Below are 13,751 nucleotides of genomic sequence, written 5' to 3'. Positions count from 1 at the left end.
CCCCCTCAGTCCTCACTCTCAGCCAGGGAGCTCCATCTCCTCCGTCTTCTCTGTACACAAACCCAGTTCCGGGAGCCGCTCCGGTCCCTGCGAACACCGGAAAACAGTGTAAGGAGCGAGAGTCTGGCTGGCGAGGAAGCGGAGGAGGTCGGCCACCGGTGTGAACCTGCTGCGACTGGAGCAAGCGAGGAAGGAGTTTTCAGTTTGTGGCCGCACTTTGACGCTCAACTAGTTTGCCCGGCATCTTTCTGCCGGTCGGAAAATAACCAGAGTTGGACGTTTTCTTTCTTGTGAGGTAAGTTTCTGAGCCATGACTCACACTTCCTGCTAACTGGGAACCAACCTGCCCGTGTTTTATCCCCGTGGAAGTGAGCCGCTTGTCTTTAACTATCATTTGCATTTCGTTCTTGCCATTATCATCAGCTCGGCCTGTGTCGTCTGCGTCAGGGGCGTTAAACTCATTTTTAGTTTGGGGGCCACGTTTAGCCCAATTTCACCCCAAGGAGGCAGGACAAGTAACATGACAGAATAATAATGACTGAATTAGGAGAATGTTTACATTTAATAAACTCTCTCTTAAAATAAATGAAATTTCTTGAACAAAATAACTGCAATTTGGGCACATTGCTGTCTGCCGTTTAGTTGTTTACGTTGAAAAACTGCAGCCTTATATGTAATTTCTGCAAATTCATGCTGCGGCCCAGGTCAGAACCTGTGTTGGGCTGTTTTTGGCCCGCTGGCCGTACGTTTGACACCTGTGGTCCACATCCTCCTCCTCCTCCTCCTCCTCCTCCTCCTGATGAAAGAACAGATGTGACAGCTGCCAGCTAATCAATAGTGCTCATTTCCTGTTGAATCTCGGCAGCCTGCCGGGCTCCCGGCTCCACAAACAGAGCCAAGTCTGGGCCACGGGCTGCGCCGCCGCCTATTCACCATATTGGCTCCTGTTTGTTTTGCTGGAGATAATGGCACTCCATATTGCACGCCATAAAGGAGCTCTCGTGCATTCTGCGGCTCAGTGAGCGTCTGTCGTCTTCGCTACGTGGAGGATGACGGCCGTGGCGGGCGTAGCAGGTGCTGGCGTGAGACCTGAAAGTCTGGCCTGAGTGTGTGCACACAGAAATGCATTCAATCCAGCTCCAAATTTTACACTTTCAAAATCTTCTTTTTATGTTGCACAGCTTTGGAAAGGCGATAGTTCGGCTGTATTATAATTTTGGAGGGTGCCGTTTGTGGTTCTTTTGCTCCATTAACTAAAATGACACTTACAAAAATAATAGGGCATTAAAACAAACTTGAATTAACAGCCCTCTCAGTTATTTTAAACAAATGCTGAATACTGTTCGTACTAATATAAGATTTATTGCGGCACCGTCATATCAAACATGCATTCACAATCACCAGTGTACCTAATAAACTGGCAAGCGAGCGTGTGTTTAAATGTGCACCTCCAGTAATTGCAACGGGAACTTGACGCAGCAGAATTGGATGACACCCACGACCGGACTACACTTTGTTGTTTTCTGTGACACATTTATAGAACGAAGGGGGAGAAAAAAAGAAAAAAGGGGAAGTCAATTTAAGAAAATTCAAGAAAAGTCAACACGAGGCTTTTTGCCTGCAGCCACTCTGAGCCGCTCAGTAAACACGGAGGACATGTGACCGGGTTTACCTCCTGGCCTAAAGCTGAGCCGGGGTGGAAATGAGAACGCAGTGTGACGTCGGGGCGAGCTATGTGATCTGTAAGAATACAAAAATGCCCCTCAAGGTCCGGGACCCCTCCTCCTTTCGCACAGCACACGGGGGCATCATGTGGTTTGGGAATTTCACTGCTAACGTCCTGAGAGATTAGGAAGACTTGAGAGCGCGCAGGCCTAGGAAATACTTTTCAGGGCGTTAAATGGAGCTTCTCTTTGAGCAAGAAAAGTTGTGAAAGAGCACTGTGGTATGTCGGAGGAGAGGGTAAGCAGATTTGTTGCAACATGTGTGTAAAAGCCTGAGAAGAAGCAAAAATACTTTTTTAAATCGGAAGCTTCGTAGCGCGGGCCGCTCAAAGTCGCAGCGTTTTCACCGGGAGGCACAATGACTGCAGCCGTGCACCAAACCAAGCTATCAGTGCACAAGTGAGGAGTATTTGTCCTCACATGCCCTGCAGTGAAATTGCTTCAAAAATAAACATGAAGGCGATTTAGTGGGCGATTTACGCAGGCTTCTTCTTTAATTCCTCAGTAATGACGCTCTCCCCTCTTTCTTCCTTTGCCCTTGGTGGCAGTGAGATTGATATCTCCGTCCCGCTCTGGAGACCTCCATCTGGCCTGGTTAAAAGCCGAGCGGGCGGCGCTGCTTTGACCGCTAATGGGTCTTGCAGCTGAGTCCTGGTCTGGTCTCCCCGGAGACGAGACCCACCAGACAGATAGGAGGAGGAGGAGGAGCAGGAGGATTGATCTGCACCGATTGATCAGCTTTGTTTGAAAGGCCAGACTGGTTCAACTCTCTTTTATCCTTTTTACACCCCAAAGCTGTATAGTACAAGGCTTAATAGCAGCTAATCCCAAACCTGCCCCCCAGGAGAGATTACACTTTGGTTCCGCTTTGCAGATGGCTTTCTTTTTTGTAACTTAAACGCAAAAATAAGGAATCAGTATTTACTGGTGTACGTCCAAGGTATGTTTATGCACCAAAACCCTCCAAGAAACAACAAAAAAATGATTAAAATAAGATTGTAAGTATATGAATTGATACAGGTTCTCATCAGCAGAAGTGATTCAATTATCCACTGAGCAAATAAAATGCTTCCCTAATGGGAATAGTTGCAGATTATTTTGCAGCTCAGTTAAATTAAATACCAATCTAAACAGATTTTTATTTTGCTTTTGGACTGTTGTAAAGTAAGTAAATATTAAGTTGGACTGATTTGGAAGGTTTGTTGTAGGTGTGGATTTTAAACATTCAAGGTTAGTTGGAGATTCTCCATTGGCTGTAGGTTTACATCTGAGTGTGAATGGTAGACCGGCAACTTGTCCAGTGTGCAGCTTATCTCTTGCCAAACGTCAGCTAAGACTGGCTACAGCCAACCGTGGCCTTTTTAGAGGATAAGGTGACGGACGTGGATGTAGTCGGTTGTTGGGTCCTGGTGTAGCTGCCATTACGCAGCAATTGCTTGCCCATAGTTTCTGCTTAATGGAGATGGATTAATGTACATTATAAGCTGAGACTCCCTCTTCCACAGAAGGGGTAGAGTGTACCTAACAAGCCCAAGAGTTTGTCTCCAGCAATGAATGACCCTTCACTCAGGTGAACTATCAGGGTCAAGGCTTCACCCACCGACAATTTGACACAAGGAGCTTCTACTTTCAGAGCCAACCAAGGCGTTACGTTGTGCTGGGATATCTTTTGAAATGCTTTTGGATAAAATGTTGCAAGTCAAATCTTCTTGCTATGATAATGTTCACACTAAGAGTGTCAAGGTTATAAAAGGACCAAATGTGGTCAGCTTTATTGTCCCGGAGTTGCTCAGGCACATTATATATCATCTTGGAAAATGAACTGGCGAGGCATGCACATGTGCGGTCGTCCAGTAACCACCTTATCCCTAGTCTGTCCATTGTGTCCTTGGGCGAGACACTTAACCCATCTTGCTCCCAGTGCAAATTAAACTGGTGTATGATTGTGAGTGAGTGATGTTGGTGGTGATCGGAGGCTGTAATCGCAGATTGGCAGCCATGTTTCCGTCAGTCTGCCCCTGGGCAGTTATGACTACTGAGGTAGTTTACCAACACTAGGGGGTGACTGTGTGAGCGAATGAACGATGCAATCAATTGTAAACCGCTTTGAGTGTCTACGAAGGCATTATTATTATTATTAACTCATCTTTGATTAATAACGTCAAATTCCGTCAGCATACGGCTATTATTCTTCAGACTGACGTCTTGTTTTTCCCCTTTTCCCTCCGATCTCTAGATGGCATCGAACGACTCGCGGCTCCAGCAGCAGCCCACGCCGAAGGATGCGGCCGACCAGAACTTCGACTACATGTTCAAGCTGCTGATCATCGGCAACAGCAGCGTGGGGAAGACCTCGTTTCTCTTCCGCTACGCAGACGACTCCTTCACCTCCGCGTTCGTCAGCACCGTGGGCATCGACTTCAAGGTCAAGACGGTCTTCCGCAACGACAAGAGGATCAAGCTGCAGATCTGGGTGAGTGGATCAAAAGGCACAATACACGTCATACACCAGAACTAGCAAAAAAAAAACAAGGAGAAGACAAAGGGAAGTTGTATTATTTCAAACGCCTGTTGGCACAAGGGCAGTTTTTCCATCTGCAAAGATAGGAGGCTTGAACTTGAACTGTGGGTTGTGCAAGTTTAACCTGTAAACTGTGCAAATGTAAACTGTGAAAACTCATTACTTCCTCATGTTTTCACACACATTCCTACTCGGATCTCTTATCTTGAATCTGTGTTCGCCTAAATGTGTAAAGGAGAGTGATCAACCTGAGCAAAGGGGTTCGGCTAAAAGACCAACTCTGACACTCTGAAAGATATAATGGGAACATATTAGCACAGACCTGAATAAATATTTGCCTTTGAGTAAATTTCCTCAGAGATTTGTCAAACTGTTAAGTTAATATCTATGTTTGAAAGCTCAAGAGCAACACTGACCTTTATTTCGAGCTGTCTGTCTTTGGAGAAATATCTTGATGGTCAGTAGCTAAATGCTCGACCATTTTCTCACAATAGGTGGTAGTGAAGTGGGCAAGTTGTTGCCTTAAAATTGAACTAAACTCAACTTTAAGGCAACAACCAATCAAAAGGATGCATCCCAAATGTTTACTGCAACAAAACGCCTTCCCAGATTTTGGTTCTTGACACTAAATTCTACCAAGTGTAGAATCTAAATGTAATGGCGGTATGGTTCTTGGTGGAATTTTATTCTTCTTGGTGGTGTTGGCAGGAAGATCTAGGGGTTGGCAAACCATAAAACTGTATTAAAGCCCATCTGTGATAACAGGTGATTAAAACCTTTGCAAACACGAAGTCGACAAGTTGAACTAATCTCAACTTTTAGGCGACAACCAGTGGACGCCAACACCACAAGAAACCATTGCTACCACCAGATTAGAAGACCTAACCTAGAAGACCTGGCCTATTGCCAATCAATAAACTTATAAAGAAATGTGGTTCAATTGCCTCTGCCGAAGTGAAAGTTCTGTTTGTTTCACTATGAAGTATAAAAGTGTGTTATCTACCTAACAAGACGCCGGATGTCCACTGGCGCCAAACCGTCACCAACAAAGTGATGGACGACAAGGAAATTGCTTCATATTTGGACAAGGCTTTACCGAGTGTTGCTGGGAAATATTTATTTGCCATCAACAAATTGTAGAAAACAGGTTATTCCAGAGCAACACTTGTGATAATCTCAATAAAAAAAAATTGCACCTCGGCATAATTTTTTCACATCGTACCACGAGGTGTATCCTTAATTAGCTTCCACCAGTCTTTATAGTCCACTCCAAATCCTATTGCTATACATCGTTAAGGCTGTTCAAACAAAATGATTCATTTGAGCCAACAATCTGGGAGCCACTGCATGATACACAAACAGTGACCAAAAATGAATCAGCAGCCGAGGAGCCCACACCAAAGCACACAACTCGCCTGCCTCTCGTAAACGACAAGCGGCGTTGTGTGATATTCCGCGAGCCGAGGGGGGAACGGATAAAAGAATTCACTTCAATGGCCGCGTGATGTGTGTTAGATAGCATTGTGGCAAGGGTGGTTTCTGAGAAGGTCAAGGGTCCAGGAAAGGACAATATGCCCGGCCTTGATGAAAACCACCGATGTCGGATGACAAAGCGACCTGGTATTTCCTAAGCTCAGGAAGCAGAGGAAGTTCCCTATCAGCGTCTGACTTATGAAGATATACTGCAGCGCAAGCAGAGCAGTGTGTTCAAAGGGTGTGGGAACTGCGGAGGATGTCTCGACACTATCGAGTCCTACCCTGCGTTTTGTTCGCAATCAACTCCGAAACGGTCCTGGCGGTTAAGCTCACGCCATCTGCGAGAGATTTAACCAGATCCTCAGGCGGAGAGAGCGCTGTTGACGAGCCCACTCCTGCCAGCTGCTAGCCTCGCTTTGTGTATTGTGGAAACAAGCTAGGCTGATAACACACCACATGGCCCCCTTTTGCACGATGAACACACAAGAGCATATGTACAATGTGTTCACGCTGTGTACACATATTGTTTAAATCCCCTCCTTTTTTTTTTTTTTGTGTCATGGAAATATGTTTCTGATCTTTAAGCAAACACACACCCTTCGCACACTTAGCATAAACGCGTCCACACGTCTTGTGCGTGGTTTCCCGGGGGATGATATCCTGTGTGTCGCACCGTTTTTTTTCATTATTTTCTTTAGTGTGTACGCAGGTGACGCGCGTGTAAAGATGATCAGGGTCCCGGTGACGCGGGGAGTCTGCGACTGTTCAGAAACTCCTCCCCCGTCCTTCATCACGCACACACAACCAGGGAGCAGCTTTGTGTTTACCGGTAAAGGTTGATTGTAGCAACCCCGGAGACTGTCTGTTTGGATAGTTCTCCCATTACGCTGCCAAATATTTGATCATCCCTGCGTGGATGAGATAAAGATGGACCTGGAATATTTCAGTCACTCTGTGAGGAGTACTATGAGTAGGAGACACTCTGGGAAACGTGGAAGAATAAATCTGCCGTCTCACATGGGGTGGGTGGGGGGGGTTTACGTGGCAGACGGTTCATTTTGCAAAGTGAGAAGGATCGTTTGGGCCGATCATCCTGCGCCAGTCCTGGCTGTAATGGAACATTCATAACCCTCAATGGCCTCTGGTTACCTGGACAACCCAGTCCTCCTCCTCCTCCTCCTCCTCCTCCACTTTGAAACGAGGAAAACATCAGACAAACACAGACACACACTCGCTCACAAAGGCCCCTGATGCAAATGAAGGTCTCGGACAGGTTACCAAGTAACCACGACGGTGGAGGAGAGTTACTAGACCGACTCTGGTCTTTTCGCTTTGATGGTCCGTGAAACTAAGCCGAGCCCTTGACTGCGTTGCCGCCAGCCGTGTCCATTTAATCAGAATTAGAATTAGCTTCCAGGTCTTTCAGTGTTTTGCTCACTGCGCAGTGGCCACATCAGCTCTGACTCCGAGGGGCTTAGGTTTGCTGCTGCTGCTGGTTTCATGGCATTGTGGCAGGAGCGTGTATCTCATGAGCCGGATGTCTCAATCCTGTATCCTCATGTTTAGATTCATAAAGGCTTTTCGTAACTTGAATATAGTGAATGAATATAGTGTAGAGAGGGTAACTCGTACTTTGAGCACTTTGGCCCCAACGCTCTCCGGAAAAATTTTCTCCTCGACTTCTTTTAAACGCAGCGTTCAGAATTAGGGAAGGGTACCGGTGAGATTTTGCCGATACCAATGCCATTATCGATTCTGCTCATCGAAAGTTGGCGTTCGCAGTTTTGTGTAAACAACAGAAAATACATTTAGTTTCTAAACAAAAGATAACTGCTTGTTTAAGTAAACGAATATGAAACTGGATCCTCACTAGCTCTGCTCTGCTAGTGGCAGCCTTCACTCGATGACCAGAGATCGTCCAACACACGGTACTCTCGGTATTTAATGACGTGCGTCATCCACAAATGCCTCAGCTCGTTGGTGGTGTCGCTGCCCTTACTTAAAACTACGGTCTCCGCCGTAGCGTCTTGCTTCAACGTAAAGATTCGTCTTCTTCTTTGTTTCGTGGCAGTTGGCAAACAACTTTTAGGTGCATTACGGCCGCTATCTGGACTGGGACGTAAAAAGATTCAGCACGAAAGGAATCAATAAGCACGAAGGCTGATGATGTGGATGAACTGAACCAGTTGGAACCTGTTCTTTTAAAGAACCGGTTCTCAGTGCCCATCCCAATTCATAATTTGCTGTCCTCATTTCTCAGCTACATGTACTTGGTGTATTTTTAAATAATTTTATTGTTGGTGATATTGAATAATGATCTCCTGCTACCACTTTGCCAAACATCCATGTTTGTGTTTGATGTTCATATTTCTGAATGACTTCATTTCAGTGCTTCCACACAGCAGACATGTTGGTTCTTCTTCTTATTCTCCTTCGATATTGTCAGCTTTGACCTTAGCCACCGGCCACTAAAACAGAAGAAGAAGCAGTAGCATTAATGTTCTATTAAAACAGAAGAGGAAGATGCTGTTATGATGCTACAAGGATGTGGTTTTGGTTTGTGGCAGAACTCCAAAAACATAACTACAAGAGGATGGGCGTGACTGAAGCTCGGTACTGATCCGATCATCAGATCAAATTTTTACCAACCCGGTAAAAACCCCTGATCATCTTCTCCGAATGCGGAGTAGTGCAAACTGTTCACAGGAAGTTGACATGAAGTATACACAAATGGAAAGCAGTGAACAAACAGGTCAAATGTGACATTTAAATTAAGCATTTCAAGCCTTCACAGTGCGTTTAAAGGTGGATGCTGTTTCTGTGTAAAGTTATTGGGGCTGGGTTTAAAAACCCGTAATGAAGAAGAAAGAGAAACTAACCTAAGGCCAGAAATTCTCAATCACAGTTCAGAGTAGCGCACAAACCTGACCTCACAACTAGTACATGGGCAAACAAAAGAGGAGGCGATCGCTGTTTCTAACATCCAACAGTTAAATTTGCTCCACTTGACCTGCACCTGTGGTGAAGATCACTACAGTTTGCACAATAACGCCTCCTTGTGGTCACAAATTATGCATTGAACAATCACAGAAGGACTCGTTCTTTATTTTTGTTGTCGTTTTGTGCAGCTTTTAATGGACGTAAAGCGTGTGAAGCACAGTTTTTTAACGGTGTGTGTCCGTAAATGCAGGATACGGCCGGACAAGAGCGCTACCGGACCATCACAACGGCCTACTACAGAGGAGCCATGGGCTTCCTGCTCATGTACGACATCAGCAATCAGGACTCCTTCAACGCGGTGCAGGACTGGTGAGTTGGAACCTGTTTGAGAGGTGGAACACCTGGAGGCCGTGTTTTCATTGGCCTGATTTGCCATTTTGTGAGTTAACTGGAGGGTGTGAGGGAGGAGGTATTTTGGTGTGATAGCCCCACCATGTGGTCAGTCATGAGGAGGCCGTGCTCGTTTTCTTTCTGCACACATTTCTGCCTTTACGTAAATATTTTTAAATATCGTCTTCTGTGTTTTCCACGGATATTGGACGCCAAATATTTCATGTTGGCATGATGCAATTCTAAAAGTCGTTTAAAACTTCCTTCCAGGGCGACGCAGATCAAGACGTACTCGTGGGACAATGCTCAGGTGATCCTGGTTGGTAACAAGTGTGACCTAGAAGACGACAGGCTCATACCCACAGAGGACGGCCAGCGCCTGGCGGAGGACCTAGGTAAAAGCTCCCACTCACGCTGTGTTAACAGCTTTAGGTTCCTTTAAAGTGGTCAAAGCCAAGTCCGACTAGTCTCTGATGACGTCACTAATAAAAACACAGTAGGAAGTAATGGTCTGTGTGAGAGACCAAGCTGACCAAAGCATGATGATACTTGGGTGGTTTTATTTACTCAAAATACAAAAAGAATTAAGTTCTGGGCCCATGAAAGAGCTCGAATTAACAGATCATGAGCTGTAACTGAAAAGTTAACAGAACAGACTGAAAACAAACTCAACAAAGAGACGTAACGAACAACATGAGCACAGTGGGACACATTAGAGGAAACAGAGACACTACACTTACAATTAACATTATCTAAATAAATAAAACAAAAAAGAACAGAGCAATCTTGTCTTTTAACGAAAAGGAATAGTAGAACTTTATATAGTACGAAAAATGAAGTATTTATCTGCAGCCTTCTCTATGGACCGGAGCTCAAGGTCTAATAACTTTAACAAATTGTTAGGGTTGGGGTTAGGTCCATAAAGGGTCCTTAAAGGGTTCAGGAATGCACTGTTTCCAAATTGAGGACAACGTCCTCGTCTTTTGTCTTGGACAGTAGTCCAATGATATTCTATTCTATGATTCTATGATGATGTCCTCTTTTTATCTGGTTGTTTTTTGATTTGTTTTTTATTTGTTTTTGGAAAAATAATAATAAAAGAACTAAGGTAGGTACGCTAGGTTTAACAAACTTCCAAAATACAAAACTAAATTCTTTTTATTAAAATTAAAACAGAGCAAAATAGTGCTTTTCAGGAAGAAAAAAAAATTAAACTGTAGTACTCAAAAGTACTGATTCTGGTCTGTTGTTGGCTTATTTCCAAAAAAGAAAAAGAAAAATGCCCAACGTTGACGTTTAGACCTCTTTTAGTCTTCCTCAGAAAAATAAAAAAAAATAAAAATAGTTAAATAAGAAAGAAATAATAAAGAAGCTGCGGTGAAATGGCTTTTAGGCTGGTTGTGAGGCAATATATGCACCAAGCAACAACTGAGCTCTCAAGATAGGCCTGAGTCTTTTTTATAGTGACCGATAGGGTCAGGGTTAGGGTTGGTGTTAGGGTTAGTGGTAGCGTTAGGGTTAGGATGTGCAGGCTTGTTACCACAGGACGTTTGGTGAAGTTGTTAACTGGCTTCTGTCCAGATCATTTGGACCGTTCCTCTCTTAGCCTCAGCGGAGGCCTTTTTAAATGCAGTACACTTAATGAACCGCTGCCAGTTTGCCGCTGCAACGAACCACTGGACTCCTCATCTTATCAGAGGCGTCCGTGTTGGCATCGTCACGTGACTCGTCGAGATGATGCCAGTCAGCTAATCTGTGAAAACCCCAATTGCTCGTCAATTGAAATCACATTTAGCTCCGTCTTTGCCGTCTGTGCGTCTCAGGTTTCCAGTTCTTCGAGGCCAGCGCCAAGGACAACATCAACGTCAAGCAGGTGTTCGAGCGCCTGGTGGACGTCATCTGCGAGAAGATGAACGAGACCATAGAAGGAGAGAATAACCTCATACCCAACCACAGGAACCAGGGCTTTAAAGACTCGCAACCAGAGAGCAACGGGAGCTGTGCTTGCTAAACCACCCGCCTTCTTCCCAAGTCTCCCAACACACACACACACACACACACACACAATCTGAAGAACAACTTCCTCTCTGTGCCTCAGCCATTTAAAGTGCCGCAACCTCTTCCTCTCTTGTCACTCAGCAACCATCGCACAGCCACCTGAGTTCCTCTTCCTCACACCGCTCCGTCTTTTCTCGTTAAGAGGTCCTCTCTGTCTCTTCTTCATCACCATTTCTCCTGAGCGCCGACAATCCACTAAAACCTGCCCGAGTTCCCGTCCACACATCAGCAACAAGCTAATCATGCTACATATGTTGGGATCGCAAATAAACGCCGGTTCTTTTTTTTTTCATTCGTTGTTGTGTTTGAGATTCATACAGCGCCCTCGAAGTACCCAGAACTTTTTAGCCCTGGGAACTTTCTCCTAAAGTTCCTTCAGATTATTGGTGGCATTTCCAGGGCGATATGAAAAAAAAACAACAAACAAGTACACTTGCACTTTGTTTTTCCATGGAAGTCTACAGCTACATTCCTGTCCAGTAGGTGGTAGTGATATATATATATATATATATACACATATACACACACACACACACTAATAACGATAATTCCAAGTGAGACGACAGTCGTGTGATTTATTGCTTTAAATCAAATGCTCGTTCCTTCAAATCCAACACACAATATTCCTGCAGTTCGGAGAAGTTTCTTGGGGGTAAAATAATTTCCTAAAGAACTTGATTTCAAGCCTGATTCAAGTGCCTCCAAAGTTCCTGGTGGTGGAAACACGGCTTTAGTTACAAACATTTTCTTTATATATGACATTATACGCATCATAGCTGCAAACGTACGTGACTGGCTCAAGGAGAGAATGAATCATTTCTTTTTATGAGTTCGCTCAAGGACACGTTTGGGAGAAACAAGTATTTGCTTTCCTGTTGAGAGCTAAATAAGACGATACAGCGCGTGTGAGGTAAAGCTAGCTTAGCTTAGCATCGAGACTTAAACGGAGAAAGGAGCATTTTGTTTTTGGGTGCTTTCTCTCGTTTCCAGCCGCTGTTTAAAATCTTCGTGTTTGGTACCATCCTCTAACTCCTTTGTTCCTCTCTTTCTTTTAACGCCTCCTGTCGCATGCTTTCACCACAGCATCGACACACGCACACAGCTCTCCTGGCTGCAGCATGGCAGACCTACTATGCTTAATACCCAAGTATTTAAAAAAGTGCTAAATGGTCTTTTTGTTGTTGTTGTTGTTGTTGTTGTTCGTAACGGACATGAGGTGTGTGTGTGTGTGTCGAAAGGGATTAACACTGATCTCGGAGAATAAGTCGAGGCCTCAGCTGTACGACCACCAGGGGACGGTCACTTTTTATTCCTCACGACTGTAACGTTTGTCCTTTTTTTCCTCCTCGGTGAGGTGAATAAAATTAGGTTTTATATTCCGTCCACGTGCTTGTACATTAAATTTATTTTGACAGTATTGAACCATCAACCCGCCCCTAATGACAACTTTTTTTTTTTAAATTCATTCTCACTTGCAGTGACCATCTTTGTCCATGTGCTGACTGTCAGTTATTACCAACTGCAGCCTCATGTTGGGTCACAACCAGTGGTCAGCCCACCCCACCCCCCTGGCTATTGTACAAGCCCGTGGTCAATTATCTCTCCTGTCAGCGTGCGCTGCTCAGTAGCGATACACTTTCACTGATATCAGATAACTGATGCTATCGCCCGTGCAGCACTGGGCTTTGATGCGGGGGTCTAACACAAGGAGGTTGTGTGTAGGGACCTATAACACTACTTGCATGACATCACCCGTTAAGCTTTATTGTGTATTCAAATGGAACGCAGGGGCAGCTGAGAGGAGCCGACGTCCATTATTTCTGAGGAGCAAACCACTTTGTCAAGTATGTGCCATGTTGAAAAACCCATAAAACAGTTTGTTTTTTCTTTTGTCTTCATGCTTTCGTCCTTGTTTCGTGATCAGATTCACTTTGTTCATTTTTTAGGCTCCGAATGTGTTGGATGGAAGCAGGTGTGTCTTAACAAAAAAAAAAAAAAAAACTTTCACTGTCTTGAAATGTGTATATGAAAATAAAGAGTGAATTCCTTAGACGAAACGTCGCCCTCATTCACTGCTCAGTTTTACACCCATCGGGCATAACATTATGACCGCCTTCTTAACATTGTGTAGGTTTCCCTTGTACTTCCAAATCAGAGAATGGGCAGGGGACTTCTGAGGGGGTCTTTGGGTCCTATAGGTTATAGGAGGGACCTGTCTAGATCTACTAGTTTGGCATCTAGTGGATTTGGAGGCCAGATCAACACCTTGTGCTGTTGGACGCACTGGAGGGAAATTTATGATCATATTTAAGTGATCATATATAATTCATTATTTAAACATATGTTCTGGCCATTTATAATGTATTTGTCTGAACTTTTTTTTTTTTGCAAAATAAATAAATAAAACAACTCCAAATTATTTAGGGGGATTCTGCCCCGTCCAAAATAGGCCTAAGAACGCCAGTGAATCGGTCTTATGGTAAAAACTGAAGCATGCACACAAGGCTGTTAGTCTGTTGCTGCCATAGCAGCATCTAAAGTGTGATTTATGATCATACATCCTAACCCCAAACATCTTTTTTTTTCTTTTTTTTTATCTGAAGAAGCAGAGAAACCCCACGCTGCCACAGTCCTCCATAACA

The 13,751-nt window shown here is 44.4% G+C and overlaps 1 protein-coding gene across 2 annotated transcripts; it reads left to right on the top strand.

The window, feature by feature from the left end:
• The first annotated feature begins 1 nt into the window (after position 1).
• Positions 2-13,166, top strand: rab3db (RAB3D, member RAS oncogene family, b). Of its 2 annotated transcripts, XR_007110958.1 has the most exons (6): positions 2-295; positions 3,961-4,197; positions 8,912-9,030; positions 9,322-9,446; positions 10,875-12,953; positions 13,056-13,166. XR_007110958.1 is itself a non-coding variant. In XM_047571027.1 (5 exons), exons 2-5 carry the CDS (start codon positions 3,961-3,963, stop codon positions 11,060-11,062), a joined length of 669 nt encoding a protein of 222 aa, XP_047426983.1. In that variant the 5' UTR covers positions 2-295; the 3' UTR covers positions 11,063-13,166. The 2 variants fall into 2 exon arrangements, 1 of the variants encoding a protein (XP_047426983.1); XM_047571027.1 differs by having other exon boundaries at positions 10,875-13,166.
• Positions 13,167-13,751: the final 585 nt, after the last annotated feature.

This window comes from Mugil cephalus, chromosome 20, assembly GCF_022458985.1.
Source record: "Mugil cephalus isolate CIBA_MC_2020 chromosome 20, CIBA_Mcephalus_1.1, whole genome shotgun sequence".
NCBI classification, from domain to species: domain Eukaryota; kingdom Metazoa; phylum Chordata; class Actinopteri; order Mugiliformes; family Mugilidae; genus Mugil; species Mugil cephalus.
The sequence above is the reverse complement of the archived record's forward strand: the minus strand, read 5'-3'. Positions and strand labels throughout refer to the sequence as shown.